Source organism: Lutra lutra, chromosome 8, assembly GCF_902655055.1.
Source record: "Lutra lutra chromosome 8, mLutLut1.2, whole genome shotgun sequence".
NCBI classification, from domain to species: Eukaryota; Metazoa; Chordata; class Mammalia; order Carnivora; family Mustelidae; genus Lutra; species Lutra lutra.
This window is the reverse complement of record NC_062285.1, coordinates 55,521,590-55,539,303: the sequence shown is the minus strand read 5'-3', so window position 1 is coordinate 55,539,303 and position 17,714 is coordinate 55,521,590. Positions and strand designations below refer to the sequence as shown.

Here is a 17,714-nt window from a genome sequence, read left to right as displayed (position 1 = left end):
TTTTCATCCTTCCCCCTTATCTTTGTTCCCTCCTCTGCCTCCTTCCATACCCAAGAGTCCCTGCCCTTGATGGAGTGTGGTGGGTATAAGGTGGAGAGATTAATTTCTAATCTTCCCCCAAGGCCTCTGTGAATGTGCCTCTGCAGTGCCACCTGCTGGCAGATGTCACTAACACCTCCCTCCACTTTCCCACCCATCCCAGGTGAACTTCAGTGATGACAGTGACTTGGAAGACCCTGTCTCAGTTGAGGCACAGCTTGCAGAGGAGTCCAAGAGACGCGGCACTGCTTCCCGGGGCCGGGGCCGGGGCCGGGCCAGGAAAGGCTCAAGCTCAAAGACTGTTTCGGTGGCAGCCCCAGATAGTAGCTCCAGGCGACCAGGCTTCGGTGGCCGGAACCGGAGGGCCAAGAAAGTGACATCAGTACATTGTGAGGAGCTGGGCTCTGAGATCATGAGGACCATCCCCGAGGAGGAAATGACTAACAACAAGATGGAAATGAGCTTTGAGTTCCTCAGGGGCTCTGATGAGGAAGATTCCACCTCCGGTATTAGGGTAACGGTGGGAGGGAGAAGCTGCATGCATTTCTGGGGGGTTGCCCCAGGACCAAAGCACAAGAAATAACGGGGGCCAAAGATAGTACAGAAATAAAGCTTTTTTTTTCCCTGGCTCTGGGACTGGATTCTAGAAAGAACAAAGGGAATGGCAGAAGGAAGGAACCTCAAAAAAATCATGTTGTCTCCTCAGGTGGGAAGGCACCAGCTCCAGGACCTGGTACTGCCATAGGAGAATGTGAGGTGTTGAGACGTGATTCCAGCAAAGAGGAGCTGCCCATCCCATGCTCAGACAAGGAGAGAGACAAGGACCTTTGTCCTCAGCTCCGACTCCCCTCAGCCCCTGCATCCATTGGTAAATATGCTGACCACTTGGGTCTGCTCACTTGGAGAGGGCGAGGCTTTAGATCTCTCTGTCTTTTTTTTTTTTTTTTAAATAAAGATTTTATTTATTTGAGAGCAAGAGAGAGCATGAGTAGAGGGGATGGGCAGAGGGAAAAGGAGAAGTAGACTCCCTGCTGACCAGAGAGCTCAATGCGGGGCCCCATCCAAGGACCCCGAGATCATGACCCTGAGATGGTGACCTGAGCCGAGGGCAGACACCCAACTGACTGAGTCACCCAGGAGCCCAGCCTCTTGGTCTCTTGATATTGATGCCCTCCTAGCCTGTCCATCATTTTGTCTTTGGATCCCCACCTAGATCCGGTCACCTTTGAACCTAGGTTAGATTCCCAGCACTCTCTCCACTAGCTGTGTGCAAGTCACTCAGCCTCTCTGAGCTTCTGTTTGCTTATCTGTAAAACAGGGTTTGGGAGGATGGAGTGAGTTGATGTAAGTTGCGTAAGTCCCTGGGCACCTGGGTGGCTCAGTGGGTTAAAGCCACTGCCTTCGGCTCGGGTCATGATCCCAGGGTCCTGGGATCGAGTCCCGCATTGGGTTCTCTGCTCGGCAGGGAGCCTGCTTCCTCCTCTTTCTCTCTGCCTGCTGTTCTGCCTGCTTGTGATCTCTGTCTGTCAGATAAATAAATAAAATCTTTAAAAAAAAAAGTTGTGTAAGTCCCACTTGGCACATTGCTCTTAATTGCTTTTATTTTCCAAGTGGGAGAGGAGGTCAGGCCTTGGAAACCTGGAACTTTTTGTGAAAAGTTCTACCAGCTAAGAAGTATGGGACTCATCCATAGCAAGTATCTTCACCTTCCTCTAGGTCTGTCTACCCTGAATTCCATCTTGGACTTACTGACCACTGCTTTCCGTGGCATTAGTCACTGCCCTCCTAGTGGGCTCTATGCTCACCTCTGCCGCTTCCTGGCTTTGTGCTTGGGCCAACGGGATCCCTATGCCACTGCCTGCCTTGTCACCGAGTCTGTGTCCATCACCTGTCGCCACCAGCTGCTCACCCACCTCCACAGGCAGCTCAGGTGAGTGGCCACAATCCCTGAGGCCCATGCTGGGGCAGACTGGAGGGAGAGTCCAGATTTTTAAAGGAGGGAGAACTCACCCCCACTTGCATTGTCCACAGCAAAGCCCAGAAGCACCGGGGATCACTCAAAATGGCAGACCAGCTGCAGAGGCTAAGCCTGCAGGAGAGACCTAGAGATGTCCCCCTGGCCCGCATCCAGCACCTCTTTTCCTTCCAGGCTGCAGGATCTGCTCCATTCCCTGAGCTGGAGAAGGAGAATTTCCAGGAGCGCCTGGCTCTGATCCCCAGTGGTATGGTAGCAGGCTCCAGTGGCTCTTCTGTCCTTGTTTGCGTCTTCTCTCTAAGGAGTTAGGTGGAGAACTTTAAGGCATTAGTTAACATAGATTTCTATCACCTTTATGGAAGGGTATGTCATACTTTTTCACTGAGTAGTCATTTTGTTACTCTCACCAAAGAGAACTACCCTAAATCTGGAGGTCTTTTTCCTTTCCTTTTTTTTTTTTTTTAAAGATTTTATTTATTTATCTGAGAGAGTCAGAGATAGCCACAGAGAGCACAAGTAGGGAGGGGTGGGAGAAGCAGGCTCTCAGCTGAGCAGGGAGCCCAACAAGGAACTTGATCCTAAGACAGACCCTGGGATCATGACCTCCCTTCAGCAGATGCATAACTAACTGAGCCACCCAGGCGCTCCCCTGCCCTTTTTAAAATTTAAACCTCAACTTTGAGTTACTAGCAGGTTCAGTGTCTTTCCTGAGGGGTAAGTTCAGGTGTCCGGAGACTCATATGCTAAGATGAAGCCCGTTAACGGGTGATTTGAGTGCCTCCCTCTGTGTAGGAACTTCTGTTTCTGTCAGGGCCACAAAGAAGTACAGGATGTGTTCTCTGTCCACAGGGTGCTGTTAGGGCAAGGGAGAGCACCTTGAACTCTAGTGAGAAGAGAAGATTTCTTGGAGTTGGAGTTGTCCTGAGTGATAGATGGGAACTGAGTGTAGAAGACAGATGGGAATTCCTTGTAAGAGCTGAAATGATCCTGGGTATGCTCTGTGTGTCAGGAGTGACCGTGTGTGTGTTGGCTCTGGCCACGCTCCAGCCTGGAACTGTGGGCGACACCCTCCTGCTGACCCGGCTGGAAAAAGGCAGTCCCCCAGTCACTGTGCAGATCCCCACTGCGCAGAACAAGGTAGGTTTGTCGGGCCAGCAAGCAAAGTTGGGCTGGGGTAGGCTTCTGGTGAAGCTGCTCTGATTCTGGGGCTGGGGGATGGAGAAATGGTGAGCGTGCGGACCAGCAGAAAGCTCACAGTCCCATCTCCCAAAGCTTCCTCTGAGTTCAGCCCTGAAAGAGTTTGACGCCATCCAGAAGGAGCAGAAAGAGAACAGCAGCTGTACCGACAAGCGAGAGTGGTGGACAGGGCGGCTAGAACTGGACCATAGGATGGAGGTGTGTGCCCCCCGGGGTGGGGTAGGGTCAGGCCTGCCCTGGGAGTGACCCTGGGGTATCAGTGTCTTCTCTTTCATGGGTCCCAGGCCAGTGCTGTGTTACCTCAAATCCTTTCTGGAAGTATAGGAATAAAAAACTTTTTAATATTTTAAGAAAAAATTTTTTAATTAAAAAATTTTTTTTTTAAAATGATGTTACCTGGGGCGCCTGCATGGCTCAGTGTGTTAAAGCCTCTGCCTTCAGCTAGGTCATGATCCCAGGGTCCTGGGATGGAGCCCAGCATTGGGCTCTCTGCTGATCAGGGAGCCTGCTTCCCCCTCTCTCTCTGCCTGCCTCTCTGCCTACTTGTGATCTCTGTCAAATAAATAAATAAAATCTTTAAAAAAAAAAAAAATGATGTCACCTGGGGAAGACTTTAAGCAAGAGCCAAAAACCTGAAGATGTTATGGCAACAGAATGTTTAAAGATACATACAAGGAAAGGGATTTAAGCCCAAGAATCGGCTTCCGCATTTAGCTTTCATCGTCCACCTGTTTGTATTTGTCAAAACATCGTGATCTGTACTCAGCTTACACGCACTCCCCCAGTCTCAGAAAACGAAAAATGTTTCTAGCTTATCGCCTTTTTTTTTTTTTTTTTTTTTAGAGAGGAATAGAGAGAGGAGGCGGAAGGGGCAGAGGGAGAAGAAGAGAGAGAGAGAGAATCTGAAGAAAGCTCCAGGCCCAGCGCAGAGCCTGACACGGGGCTCCATCTCCTGAAATCAGGAGTCAGATGCTTAACGCACTGAGCCACCCAGACATCCCTCTAGCTTCTTGCCTTTTTAATTGGCAGGAAGATATGTAAGGCAAATACATTAGAAAACCCATTTCCTCATGTCCAAAGTGTTGGTGCCTGTGGGCGAGAAACTCAGCTCCCCTCTCTGACTGAAGGTTCTGTTCTTCCTTATTCAGGTTCTCATTACTTCCCTAGAGAAGCATGTGTTGGGCTGCTGGCGGGGACTGTTGCTGCCATCCAGTGAGGACCCTGGCCCTGCCCAGGAGGCCTCCCGCCTCCAACAGCTGCTGCAGGAATGTGGTTGGAAATATCCCGACCCAACTCTGCTGAAAGTGAGTTGAGAAATCAGGGAAAGGGGAGGAAGTTGGACTTAATTCTTTCCTCTGGCCACTGAGTGGAGATGGGAGCTCTGGCCCTCATTGACCGCTCTTGCCCTTCTAGATCGTCCTAAGTGGTACCAGTACCCTCACTGCTCAGGACATTCAGACCCTGGCCTATGGGCTGTGCCCAGCGAGGCCAGAACGAGCCCAGGAGCTTCTGAGTGAGGCAGCAGGACGTCTGCAGGGTCAGATAGTCCCAAGCAATAGGCACCTTGTCTTAGTGCTGGACAAGGTAAGAAGCTAGGGGCTGGAGGGGCAGTGTCTGGTGGGCGGTAGGCACCAACTCACCCCCATGCCCCTTCCGAGACTCATGTATGCCTGGCTGGGGACAGTAAGCCCAGTGTGCTTTTTGCCCAGGACCTGCAAAAGCTGCCATGGGAGAACATGCCCAGCCTCCGCGCACTGCCTGTCACTCGGCTGCCCTCCTTTCGCTTCCTGCTCAGTTACTCCATCACTAAAGAGGTGGGGTTCAGGGCCTGGGGAATGGTTGTTGATTGGTGGAGATCTGGGAAGACAAGAGAGGGTCTCGGGGGACTGATGGCTTCTTCGTGGAAAGGGGTTTGGAGTTTGTGGAAGCTTGGGCCCTCTGGCCAGACCAGGATCCTGATCACCAGTGTCTTCTCAGTCTGGGGCCTCATCGGTGCTAAGCCAAGGGGTAGATCCACGCAATACCTTCTATGTCCTGAACCCGCACAATAACCTGTCAAGCACAGAGGAGCAATTTCGAGCCCATTTTAGCAGGTCAGTGGGGTAAAAGTAAGAAAGGGGTGGGGGAGGGCAGAGACCACAGAAGAGGTTAACATGTCCTTTCCCGCAGAATCAAATGGTGCGACCCACCTTCTCCCTAGGATTCCCTCTGCCCTCTTTTCCAGCTGACCCCAGTTCTTACTCCTCCCTTCTCCCTGCAGTGAAGCTGGCTGGAAAGGAGTGGTTGGGGAAGTGCCAACCCCAGAACAAGCGCAGGCAGCATTGACGGAACATGATTTATATATGTGAGTGCTTTAGGCGGTGAGGTGGGGAGATGGACGGGCCTGAAAGAGGGCATCACCATAGTTTGCTTTGGGGCTTTTAAAGCCACTGGCTGACTCAGGACAGCCCTGGAGACATGGCAGAGGCCAGGTGCTGCTAGGTCAGACTCCTCTCACGTCCCTCTGCCTTAGCTATGCAGGGCACGGGGCTGGGGCCCGCTTCCTGGATGGACAGGCCATCCTCCGGCTGAGCTGCCGGGCGGTGGCCTTGCTCTTCGGCTGCAGCAGCGCAGCCCTGGCTGTGCATGGGAGGCTGGAAGGGGCTGGCATCGTGCTCAAGTATATCATGGCTGGCTGGTGAGTCCTGAGTGCCCATCCTTGCTCCCACCCAGGTTCTTTACCCGGCCCGAACCCGAAATCCTTTTGTTCTCCAACTTCCTCCTCTTCTAGTTCCCTGGCATGCCTGGGTCGTTAATCTTTGTCCTCTTCTGCCCCACCTCCTGGAACCATGAACCAGGGCACTTCCCTCTGGCTTACTTCTCTTTCCTCACCCACTCCTGCCAGTCATGTCTGCCTATGCATTCTGTTTTAAAGCTCTCACTTTGTAGTTCTTCCTTCTCCTTTCCCAGTCCCCTGTTTCTGGGTAACCTCTGGGATGTGACTGACCGTGACATCGACCGGTACACAGAGGCCCTGCTGCAGGGCTGGCTTGGAGCGGGCCCAGGAGCCCCCCTTCTCTACTACGTCAACCAGGCCCGCCAGGCTCCCCGACTGAAGTACCTTATTGGGGCCGCACCTGTGGCATATGGCTTGCCTGTCTGCCTGCGATGACCCCTTGGAGCTGTCCTAGCGCCGATGGAAGCCATGTGACTGTTCTACCTCCTACTGGATTTAACCCTTAGGATAAATATTTTAAGTGATTTTTCCCAGTGTTTTATATGAAGGCTTTCCCTTTGATTTAACCTTAATATAATAAAGATGTCATACTTAAACCCATTTTGTGTGGTTCATCCGAGAACATCTGAAGACAATTATTGCCTCCTCCCACTATGTGGTACTGTAAAGAGGTGAGAAGAGCTTGCAGAGTTCAAGTGCTCTCTCTCTAATGAAATCTATTTTTTTAAACCTTTTTTTTTTTAAATTTTATTTATTTATTCGATACAGATCACAGGTAGGCAGAGAGGCAGGCGGGGGTAGGGGGGGAAGCGGACTCCCGCTGAGCAGAGAGCCGGATGCGGGGCTCCCAGGACCCTGAGATCATGACCTGAGCCAAAAGCAGAGGCTTAATCCACTGAGCCACCCAGGAACCCCTCTCTAATAAAATCTTTTTTAAAAAAAGAGGCCACTGTTCTCTCCCCACATATGCCTGTTAAACTTCTCAGGGTCGTGAACTTTAGCAGCAGATTCTGTTGTTTACGTATGGTTTTTCTCTCCCCAACCAGACTGTTAAATTCCTTGGAAGCACATTATCTTACACTCTCGTGTTATCCCTCACATCTAACACACGGTAAAACAGTTTTGATTAATGTCTTGTGCCGTACTTGTTGGCTGATAACGTGACTCCTTATCGTTCTCTCCACCACCAGACTTTTCCGCTGTGTGAGCTCAAAGCACCAAGTTCACGATGCTACGGACCCGTGAATTTCACAGGCTTTTTCCTCGCCTGTGGTTCATTAGGACTATACCATCCGCACAGGGTAGCATACATCACTTTGCAATATTGTGGTTATGAACTGGGTATTTCTAAGATTTTTAAAGCTCCCTGAGTGTAGCAGTCCTGTTTGCTCCAATTTGACTATGGTAGGCGTGGGAGCTTTTGTAAAAATAATGTGCCGCTTTTGCCAAAACAATGTAAGTCTCCCAAAAGCTCCAGCCCTTCCTTCCCTTCCCGGGCGGGGGAACCATAGAGACGTCCGGCGCAGCGAGACCTCTTGGTTCAGCCATTGAGATGCGCGGAGGGCGGCTAGAGCGTTGCTCGCCGAGCCAGCTTCCGCTCCGTTAGTCCTCCTTCCCAACATGGCGCAGTCAGTTAACATCAGCGAGCTGAACCTGCCGCAGCTAGAAATGCTCAAGAACCAGCTGGACCAGGTGGGGACGGGCGGCAGAGACACCCCATTCCCGCCTCACATGTCTCCCGCCCACGTGTCCTCCTTCGCCTCCCATTCCTCCCCTCTTTGGGAGGCTTCCCCTCCCCTCCGAAACTCCCATCCCATCCCAGGATCGGCCCCCTCCCCGGCAGTGCCTCCCTCTCTCTCCAGCCCCGACACTGACCCTATTTCCCGTCCTCTGTAGGAGGTGGAGTTCCTGTCCACGTCTATTGCCCAGCTCAAGGTGGTACAGACCAAGTATGTGGAAGCCAAGGACTGTCTGAACGTGCTGAACAAGAACAACGAGGGTATGGGGTAGGCGCGTGAAGGCAACCTGGGGGATGTGGTGAGCCGGTTACTCTCGTCCAGACTTCTAATCCAATTGCCCTTATCTGAGATGAGAAACCAAACCTTTACATATTGTCTACCGCTACATGAGCCCTTTCATGTTGTCTATCTAGAGTTGAAATGTACAGGACATTCCTCTGCTGTTGTCCCCTGTTTCCGTTCTTAAGATCTCTCTTACTATCTCTGCCATATTGGAACTCCCTTTAACGTCTTAACCTTCCCCAGATGTTTGTCTTAATTGCTTTCACAGGGAAAGAATTACTCGTCCCACTGACGAGTTCTGTATCCTTTCCACAGAAACTGCTACCCTGCTCTCTCCTTTCTCTCTCACCCCTTTCCTGGGGGGGGGGGGGGGGGATGGGATTACTTTTGATTACTACAGAGTGTCCCCATGATTCTGAGAATACCCTTATATACTCTTTGTACCTCTCCCTGTCTGGGGCCAACATGCAGCTAATGCCTTCTGAGCACGAAGCCATATGTAGAATTGAGGTGTGATTATTTCCCTTTGCAGTTTGGGAATATCCTCTAATACAAAGACAAAACAGGTGGGTTTAGACTTTTACTAATAACTTAGAAGACCTAAACGATGGAAGAATAGTAAGATACAGAAACAAGGGGACTCTGTTTATGAATCCTCAGTTTTGGCTTAACTGTGACACTTATTTCTAAACTATTGTTACCAAGAAGCCTGGATTTTGGCTACCTGTTCAGTGTTTCACTTGAATAAATTATGGCCATAGGGCATCTGTAAGCTGTAGTCTGAGAGCTGACAGGCTGAAAAAGAAATACAGAAGTAGTGTAGTAGGGGTTGGCCAAATAGTGGGCATTAAATTCATCAGGAATTAGCTAGTGATTTCACGATTGGGGATGTTGATGGAAAGAGAAGCCACGTTTTCACTTTTACTACTCTACAGCAGTGGGAAAATATCATTGTATCTAGTCCTTCCGGAGGTGCTAGTGGGAAAAACGGTAAGAACTGCTTGGAGGATGGGAGATGAGATCAGAGCAAGAGTGTTCTGGCATATGCCATTGTCTCCATAAGGAACCAACTTCTCTGTCCCTTCCCATTTAGAGTGTACAGGTATGGTTCAAAGGCCTCCAGATTCTTCAGTCCTTGTGGGTTGTAGGTTTTTAGAAAAGAAAGCCAAGCAGGCTAGCTGACAGGGAATCATGACACTCCTGCTGGGCTAGTTTTCCCTTAATCCTTACTTCTCAGATGTATGTCCCTGGGAAGCTACATGATGTGGAACATGTACTCATCGATGTGGGAACAGGCTACTATGTAGAAAAGGTGAGTGGAAAGTAACCACGTGGATGCCCATCTGAGCAGGGAAAGGAAGTTTAGGGGAAGACCTAGAGTGCAGCATAGGGTCTCCTCTTAGCCCTTCATTTACCTCTGACTTTGCAGACAGCTGAGGATGCCAAGGACTTTTTCAAGAGAAAGATAGACTTCCTTACCAAGCAAATGGAGAAAATCCAGCCAGCTCTGCAGGAGAAGCATGCCATGAAACAGGGTAAGGTTGGCCTAGGGCTCCTCTTCACCCTTTCTACCTCCGTGATAAAGAACATGGAGTCCAGTATCAACTGAGGGTGTCCTCTTTGCTAGATTAAAATCATGTGTTTCTCTTTGGTGTCTAGATGGATTCTCTAGATTCTGTGCATTACTTACCCAGTATTTGTAGATTGCTGGGTTGGGTGCTTGGAAATTTAGAGGATGGAATAATCTTTGTTCTTGGGGTGTCCTATCTAATGGGGATGGAATGGGGGAGATGATATATGTAAATGAACACAGAGGAAAGAAATACAACCCTAAGTACTAGTCATTGCGGCCCTGGCTACACATGAGAATAACCCAGGAGGTTTAAAAAGGAAGCCTGAGTCCAATCCAAACCAATTAAATCATCCTGGGGATGGGGGTGGGGAAATTCCAGGGGGTCAGTGTTTTTTTAGAAACTCCCCAGGTCAGGGTGCCTGGGTGGCTTAGTGGGTTGGGCCTGTGCCTTCAGCTCAGGTCATGATCCCAGGGTCCTGGGATCGAGCCCCACTGCCCACTCCCCTCACCCCGCCTACCTCTCTGCCTACTTGTGATCTCTGTCAAATAAATAAAATGTTTAGGAAAACAAAAACAAAAAACCTCCCCAGGCTTTTCTGTTACACAGTCAGGATTGAGATCACTGTTCTGAAGGCAGAAATCTATCCACAGTTATGTTTGACACATTTAATACTGTATTTTGTTCATTTTTATGTCTCAGTGGTTATCATATTTCCGGACACTTTCACACTATCCTATTTCATGACACACACTTCCTGTGTGTGCATGTGAGTGTGTCCCACAGTGGATCAGTGTTAAAAGTTCTGTTTTTGTTTTGTCTTTTAATTATTTCAGAGTGAGAGTGCATGAGCAGGGTGGGGGGAGGGGCAGAGGAAAAGAGAATCTCAAGTGACTCCATACAGAACGGGGAGCCCAAGGTGGGGCCCCATCTCAAGACTCTGAGATCACAACCAACCTGTGCCTAAACCAAGCCTCACGCTCAACCAACTACACCACCCAGGCGCCCCCACTGTGTTAAAAGCTTTATTAACTGTCCTTGGTTGCCTACCTGTCTTTAAATGTTTTCTCACATTTCCTCAACTCTCGGTTCTCCCCCAAGCTCCAGACCAGGATCTGACTCTTCTTTTTTCCCCACAGCTGTCATGGAGATGATGAGCCAGAAGATTCAGCAGCTCACAGCCCTGGGGGCAACTCAGGCTACTGCCAAGGCCTGAGAGCTTGTTTCAGAAATGGGGCAGAGGGACCCTGCTTCGGGAGCTTGGGACTTTGTTGGCGTGGCTTCCTGAGGCCCGGGAAGAGACCGGTCTCGTGTTTCATGCTAATAAATGTGCCAGCTGGGCAGAATGTTGGTCTTTTCTTGCATTAAGCAAAGGACTGGTGAGGTGGGAGGGCGGTGGTGGAGATGCTGTGCCCCTCCCCAGAGCCTGCTCAGTAGGGGTGATGCCTTGCCTAACCTGAAGGCTCCACTCTGGGCCTTTGGAGGAGCTGGAGCAAGCCTGCGGAGCGCTCTCCGCCGGCCGGTTGCCGTGGGAACGGCCGCCCGACGGAAGCGAGGCTGCGCGGGCGCTTCCTCTTCCGGGTCAACGACCCACTCCCCCCCGCCCCCCGCCAACCTGGGAGGCTGCATGGTTCGCCGCTTCCCGCGCGTTCTTCTACCTCTGCTGCTGCGGCCGCCGCCACCCCCGCGGGCCCGGCCGGGTGTGACGGTCAGCCTGGAGTCCGTCCCGCCATCCAAGCGACCCCGCGGCAGCCTCATGGCGCCTCCCCGAATCGGAACGCACAACGGCACTTTCCACTGCGATGAGGCCCTGGCGTGCGCACTGCTGCGCCTCCTGCCCGAGTACAGAGTACGATCCGGTCCAGGGAAACTGACCCCGGGGCCCGGGCGGGCCGCACCTGAGCACCCCTCCGTACACTCCCCTGGAAACCCAACATTCATTCTCGGTCTGCACGACCCTGGCCGCCCCCTCAATCATGTGTCCCCTCCAGGATGCAGAGATTGTGCGGACCCGGGACCCCGAAAAACTGGCTTCTTGTGACATCGTGGTGGATGTGGGTGGCGAATACGATCCTCAGAGACATCGGTATGACCATCACCAGAGGTGAGTTCCCATATAGCATTTCTTTAGCTCCTTTGACTTCAACTGTCCTCTGTGCTACAAGGCAGCCATCCACTGCGGAGGTCCGTGCCCGAGAAGGGGACCCGCCGCCTCCTTGAAAGCCAAGTCCTGAGTCCCGTGGGACTGCAGCCTCCCAGCTCTCCCCCTGCTCTGCGTCCATCCACCTGACCTTGGGCCTTCCTTGGCTCAGTCAGGCTTTTCTCCCACTAGCACTGTCCTCACCCCAGTTAGTACCCCAGCTCAGATTAGTCCTTTCATGTGCGCTTGCTGCCCCACTTCAGACTGCTGTGCTCACATGGCGACGGTGCTTGGTGACCACTCAGATGTACGTGGTCTTCTACTTCATTTATACTGCTAGGTTGGGAAATCTTTCTTTTCCAAGGGTGGCCCATTATCCATGGGACCATTTCAGTCCTCTTCCTCTCCCCTCAGGCCCCTGCCACAACTCCCTCAGTAAGTGACCCTGCAACCTCCTCTTGAAAGGAACGAGCGTTTCCTGCGTGCGCATCCTCAGATTGCCATTCCTAAGCACCCTCAGCTTCCTCCCTCCAGTTCAGGAAACATTGTTCCCTTCTGTTCAACCCTTTTGAGGTCTATTACTGTCTCCTCGGGGGGTTCACACCACCGTTCTCCCCCCAGTGTTTGCTTTTCTTTCTTTTCTTTCTAATTTTATGTATTTATTTGAGAGAGAGAGAGAAAGAGCTTGAGTAGTAGGAGAGGGAGAAGCAGGCTCCCTGCTCAGCGAGCTAAATCCAGAGCGGAAGGCTGACACAACCCACTGACCCACCCAGCCTCCTCCTCCACCCACCTTCCCATTGTTTCTACTTGGAAATCTAAGGGATGAATAACAAAACCCTCCCTCATACACACCACACTGATTAAAGTGGTGATCTCTTAGAGAGTATGAAGATGTTTTAATTCTTCTTAAGTACTTTCCTTCCTTTCCCTCTTTTACTTAAGTGTACACATGATGTTCTTAAATGATACCGTGGGGGAAGCCTCCTGGTATTTATAGCCTCATATCTTACCCTCCCTTCTCAGCCTCTCTTCAGAAACACAGCTGACCCTGATTCCACATCCCCTCCAGTTCATTCCATTCATTCGTTCAGCTGGTCCTCTCCCAATCTCTCCACTGGAAATGCTCATGGAAAGGGCTCCAGTGACCTCAGCACCAAACTCAGATGGCTGGCGGAGGATCTCACATTAATGGACCACTTTGTGGCACTTAACAATATTGACTGATTCCTTTTTCCTGATGATTTTATATACATTTTTGAACTGTGCAATATTTGATACATAATGTATTTAACACTTTTGGAATATGAAACATGTAACAAACACCCCTAAGCCAATCTCCCAACCTCTGACTAGAACTCTTACTTTTGTGTTGTAAGCAAGCACTTCTTCCCTATCCCGGTTCCTTCTCCCCAGAAGTAAGCAGTATCCTTAATTCTGTGTTCTCATACCCATCCTGCTGTGTAGTTTAGCACATACGTCTTTTCCATCAACAATTTAGTTTAGCTTCTTTTAACTTTTTTCTGGGGGCTTACTGTATATTAGTCTTTATATCTTGTGAGCATTTTATAAATATTTTTTGTATCTACTCAGTACGTAATAACACCAAAGCAAAAAATAAGCTCTCTAGCTGATTCTGATAGACTGATATTTAGAAATTACAACTGTAGTTTCTCCTTCCCTAAGAACTGTCATATCCTTTCCCTGTTCTCTGTGCCACTGTGAATTCAGATTTCTACTTTCCTCTCTCCCCTGCACCACTGCAGGAGACCTTGCATTTGTTCTGCATGCTGGCTGGCACAGTGCTCTCACATGAACTGTCTGCTGGAAATCTCTCAGTGGCTCCCACTACCTAAAGTCCAAACTCCAAACTGTGGTGGACAAGGCCTGCCATGATCTGGCCCTTGCTTACCCTTCTAGCTTTATTTTTTTGCTGCTTCTCACACTCAAGCTGCCTTTCTTGCAGTTCCATGTAGAGACCTGTCTTCTAGCCATTTTAAGAGATGTTGTTCCATCTACCGGGAATGCCTTTTGTCCTTGACCTTTTGTCTGGCTGGCAAACACCTAATCCATCTTTTAGGAATGATCTGAAGTGTCTCCTCCCTCCTGTCCCCCTTTCTCTTGTTTATAACCTAGCTAGAGCATTCGCTTGGTTGTTCATGCGCTTGTCTACCTATAGTAGATGAACTTGAAGGCAGGGCCATTGTCTTAGGGTTTGGTTTTGTTTTTAAGATTTTTTATTTAAATTTAGGGGCGCCTGGGTGGCTCAGTGGGTTAAGCCGCTGCCTTTGGCTCAGGTCATGGTCTCGGGGTCCTGGGATGGAGTCCTGCATCAGATTCCCTGCTCAGCAGGGAGCCTGCTTCCCTCTCCCTCTCTCTCTGCCTGCCTCTCTGCCTACTTGTGATCTCTCTCTGTCAAATAAATAAAATCTTTAAAAAAAAAAAAAGGAAGAAAGATTATTTATTTATTTGATAGCACAAGCGGAGTGGAGCAGCAGGCAGAGAAAGCGGGGAGAAGCAGACTCCCCGCTGAGCAGGGGGCCCAATGTGGGGCTCCATCCCAGGACCCTGGGATCATGACCTGAGCTGAAGGCAGACACTTAACCAACTGAGCCACCCAGGTGCCCCCGTCTTAGGGTTTGTTTTTTTTTAATCCCTAATGTCTAAAACACAAAGCCCAGCATGTAATAAGCACTGAATTAGCTATTGTCAAATGAAAGCATGAACAGAGACTCCAAGCTGAGGTCCACGTTGAACCCCGAGGAAAAGCTGAAGTCCCACAGCTGCGCACCCCTCCTCCCCACTCCTGAGTATTCTCCAGCCTCCACTCCCTCATGCCTGCATGTACACACACACACTGTGGGCTAACTGGTGGGCTAACTGGGGCAGCTCTGCCTCAGCCCTACCTCCCTGTACTCCTCAGATCTTTCACAGAGACCATGAGCTCCCTCTCTCCTGGGAAGCCGTGGCAGACCAAGCTGAGCAGTGCGGGACTCATCTATCTGCACTTCGGGCACAAGCTATTGGCCCAGTTGCTGGGCACCAGCGAAGAGGACAGCATGGTGGGCACCATCTATGACAAGGTGGGGACCCAGGGACAGAGATGACCCATAAGTGCATCTCCACCACCTGGGAATGGAACTGAACACAGGACAGGACCTCCGATCGGGACTCCTGGCCCATTGCTGGCCCAGCACCTTCTCCCTCGGTCAGGCTCAGCTTCTCACAGGGGATGACTGATCTCTCTCACCTCTATCCCAGGGTAGTTGTGAGAAGTGGGGGAGGTTCAGGGAAGGGCTTTGAAAACCATAGAGTTTCCTGGTCCTTTCCTTGACCTGACATGCATAAAAAACGATTGTTGAGCAACGTGGTAATAGAGGAGGCTGCTTGTGTGGGAAAACACATAGCTTAGAGGTTCTGGGTGCCTGAAGATAGAGGGAAGCGTATCGGGGACACATGAATTGGGAAGATCAGCTGGGACAGGTTGGATTATGAAAATATCCTCAGGTTCCACCAGCATCCCCTGTGAGCAGCTCAGCACGCTCCTGCGAGGGAAGGAATGGGGCTAGTGGCTGTGGCACACCTGTCAGGTCAGGGACTCAGGACACCTACCTGACCCTGCTCCTGTGATGTTCACCAGTCAAGCTTCGTGTTCTGTCAACTCTGGTTTTTGCAGAAGCCACTGAGTTCGGTTCTGTCTTAGCTTGCCTATCTTCTGCCCCTATGACATGGCATTAGTACGATCCAGAGAAGTGATAAAATACGAATGGTTGAATTGAAGCGTTTGGAATACTGTTTTTAGACTGCCTGGATCCATTTCCCCATCTGCTGAGGGGCTTCCTTTTTTCTTTTTTTTTAGATTTTCATTTTTTGAGAGAGAGAGTACATGAGTGAGGGGAGCAGCAGAGGAAGAGGGAGAAGCAGACTCCCCACTGAGCAGGGAAGCCAGTGTGAGGCTGGATCTCAGGCATGACCTGAGCTGAAGGCAGGCACTTAACCCACTTAAAGGGTAGACTGAGCCACCCCTGCCCCCTGCTGAGGGGCTTCTAAGCAACTGAAGTAAATTATACCGAGTTTCAGTTGAACATCAGGTTGGGGTCCACACCAAGAGAGGCTGAGCATAAAGGAGTTTCTTTTTCAGCTCTCCCCGAGAGGAGCATTCCACTGCATACCACAGATGTGTTGATGTTGTAAGCCTATGTGCAGAGCAGTTTTGCTGTAAGCATTGATACTATACCATACTGGTTCTGCCCCTAGCCTTTTCAAGATTTGTCAGAGAGAGAGAGGCAGGCTCCCTGCTGAGCAGGGAGCCTAATGAATCAGGGATCTCAGGACCCTGGAATCATGACCTGAGCCAAAGGCAGAGGCCCAACTGACACAACTACCCAGGCGTCCCTGCCCCCAGACTCTTGAGGCACTGTCCTACCCTTCCTGTGACCTCAGGAGATGCAGCACCTGTTCCCACCACAGGGTACATCATGGGCTTCCCTGGGACCACATCCCAGCTCTGATAACTCGTCCAGCACTCACTCTCCCACCTCCCATGTTTGGCCAGACCCTTGAGTACCTCATTTACCAGGATACTGAATAGCCTGCCCAGCCCACCTGGAAACTTACCCTCTCTCAGCGCCGGGATCCACTCCCAGAGGCCCTCATGAACTTGAGAACTTCCTTGTTTTAAAGTCCGAAACCCCACCTCACACACTGCTGGCCTCAATTCAGGCTTTGTGCAGTAGCGGAGGGGGCACTGGGTTAGAAGTCAGGTGATCTGAATTCCTGCCCCAGCATGATCAGATCCAACCTGAAGACGCTGAGCTACCAGGTTCCACCTTTCTTCACCCAGTGAATGTTGGGAGACCCTCACAGGCCTCTTGTGGAGATTAAATTAGTGAAATCTGTAAAACTTGATGTAAATGGAATCCTCAAGATCATTTACTCCTGGTGCTGCCCTAGATGTACGAGAACTTCGTGGAGGAGGTGGATGCGGTGGACAATGGGATCTCGCAGTGGGAAGAGGGAGAGCCCAGGTATGTGCTGACTACCACACTGAGTGCCAGGGTTGCTCGACTTAATCCGACCTGGAACCAGCCTGACCAAGACACTGAGGTAAGGAGAGCCCCCAAGGAAGACCATGAGGCGTGTAAGCCCGTTGGGGGAGGAAATTAGAGTGGTTGCCTCCTCCAATCCTAGTGAAGTCAAAAGTTGGGGCCAGTACTGTGGTTCTGATTCTCACCATTCCCTCAATTCCCAGGCCGGGTTCAAACGTGCCATGGACCTAGTCCGAGAGGAGTTTCTGCAGAGATTAGACTTCTACCAACACAGCTGGCTGCCAGCCCGGACCTTGGTGGAAGAGGCCCTGGCCCAGCGATTCCAGGTACAGGCCTGGGAGGAGGCACTGTGGTTCATCATTTAGGGACTGCTGGCGGGCTGTTGGTCAGCAGGGGCTCCTGCTTCCACCCCACATCTCCCAGCCCTGCCTCCCTTCCAGGTGGACCCAAGTGGGGAGATAGTAGAACTGGCAAAAGGTGGATGCCCCTGGAAGGAGCACCTCTACCACCTGGAATCTGGGCTGCCCCCACCGGGCACCATCGCCTTTGTTATCTACACTGACCAGGCTGGACAGTGGCGGGTACAGTGTGTGCCCAAGGAGCCCCATTCATTCCAGAGCCGGTAAGGCCCTAGAGGACCACCCTCAGACCTTCGGGCCTGTTTCAGCCCTATCAGAGGGGGCCACTAACCTTGGCCTCTTCTGTGCTGTGCTCCTCAAGACCTCCATTTGCTCCCAGCAGCTTCCTCTTTCTGTTCACTCGTAGGCTGCCCCTGCCAGAGCCATGGCGGGGTCTTCGGGATGAGGCCCTGGACCAGGTCAGTGGGATTCCTGGCTGCATCTTTGTCCACACCAGCGGCTTCATTGGTGGGCACCATACCCGAGAAGGTGCCTTGAGCATGGCTCGGGCCACCCTGGCCCAGCGCCCAGTACCTAAATCTCCCACAAATTCCCTAGACCAATAAAATATCCTCTATCTCATACTGATCAAGTCTTCACCCTGTTACTGTC

General features: G+C 51.1%; 3 protein-coding genes and 1 long non-coding RNA gene across 5 annotated transcripts in view; 3 read left to right on the top strand and 1 right to left on the bottom strand.

Annotated features, from left to right (window-relative positions):
- Positions 1 to 6,527, top strand: part of ESPL1 (extra spindle pole bodies like 1, separase) — a 23,412-nt gene extending 16,885 nt beyond the window's left edge. For both annotated transcript variants that reach the window (XM_047740479.1, XM_047740480.1), the window contains exons 19-31: positions 203 to 545; positions 746 to 907; positions 1,756 to 1,969; positions 2,071 to 2,261; positions 3,024 to 3,151; positions 3,287 to 3,409; positions 4,360 to 4,515; positions 4,625 to 4,795; positions 4,921 to 5,025; positions 5,189 to 5,304; positions 5,472 to 5,555; positions 5,724 to 5,888; positions 6,161 to 6,527. In XM_047740479.1, the coding sequence (XP_047596435.1) occupies positions 203 to 545; positions 746 to 907; positions 1,756 to 1,969; positions 2,071 to 2,261; positions 3,024 to 3,151; positions 3,287 to 3,409; positions 4,360 to 4,515; positions 4,625 to 4,795; positions 4,921 to 5,025; positions 5,189 to 5,304; positions 5,472 to 5,555; positions 5,724 to 5,888; positions 6,161 to 6,362 (2,160 nt within the window). In that variant the 3' untranslated portion in view covers positions 6,363 to 6,527. The remainder of the gene's footprint in view (positions 1 to 202; positions 546 to 745; positions 908 to 1,755; positions 1,970 to 2,070; positions 2,262 to 3,023; positions 3,152 to 3,286; positions 3,410 to 4,359; positions 4,516 to 4,624; positions 4,796 to 4,920; positions 5,026 to 5,188; positions 5,305 to 5,471; positions 5,556 to 5,723; positions 5,889 to 6,160) is intronic.
- LOC125106443 (uncharacterized) overlaps positions 1 to 11,992 on the bottom strand; it is a 20,610-nt gene extending 8,618 nt beyond the window's left edge. The window contains exons 1-2 of the long non-coding RNA XR_007129323.1: positions 11,806 to 11,992; positions 153 to 155 (exon numbers count right to left, since the gene is read on the bottom strand). This is a non-coding gene — a long non-coding RNA (uncharacterized LOC125106443). The remainder of the gene's footprint in view (positions 1 to 152; positions 156 to 11,805) is intronic.
- On the top strand, positions 7,474 to 10,865 carry PFDN5 (prefoldin subunit 5). Its single transcript, XM_047740491.1, has 6 exons — positions 7,474 to 7,619; positions 7,824 to 7,926; positions 8,217 to 8,248; positions 9,186 to 9,260; positions 9,378 to 9,483; positions 10,659 to 10,865. Exons 1-6 carry the CDS (start codon positions 7,548 to 7,550, stop codon positions 10,733 to 10,735), a joined length of 465 nt encoding a protein of 154 aa, XP_047596447.1. The 5' UTR covers positions 7,474 to 7,547; the 3' UTR covers positions 10,736 to 10,865.
- Positions 10,847 to 17,690, top strand: MYG1 (MYG1 exonuclease). The gene is made up of 7 exons (XM_047740490.1): positions 10,847 to 11,368; positions 11,511 to 11,623; positions 14,580 to 14,739; positions 16,610 to 16,762; positions 16,908 to 17,030; positions 17,145 to 17,326; positions 17,470 to 17,690. The coding sequence occupies exons 1-7, from the start codon at positions 10,847 to 10,849 to the stop codon at positions 17,666 to 17,668; spliced, it is 1,452 nt and encodes a 483-aa protein (XP_047596446.1). The 3' UTR covers positions 17,669 to 17,690.
- Positions 17,691 to 17,714: the final 24 nt, after the last annotated feature.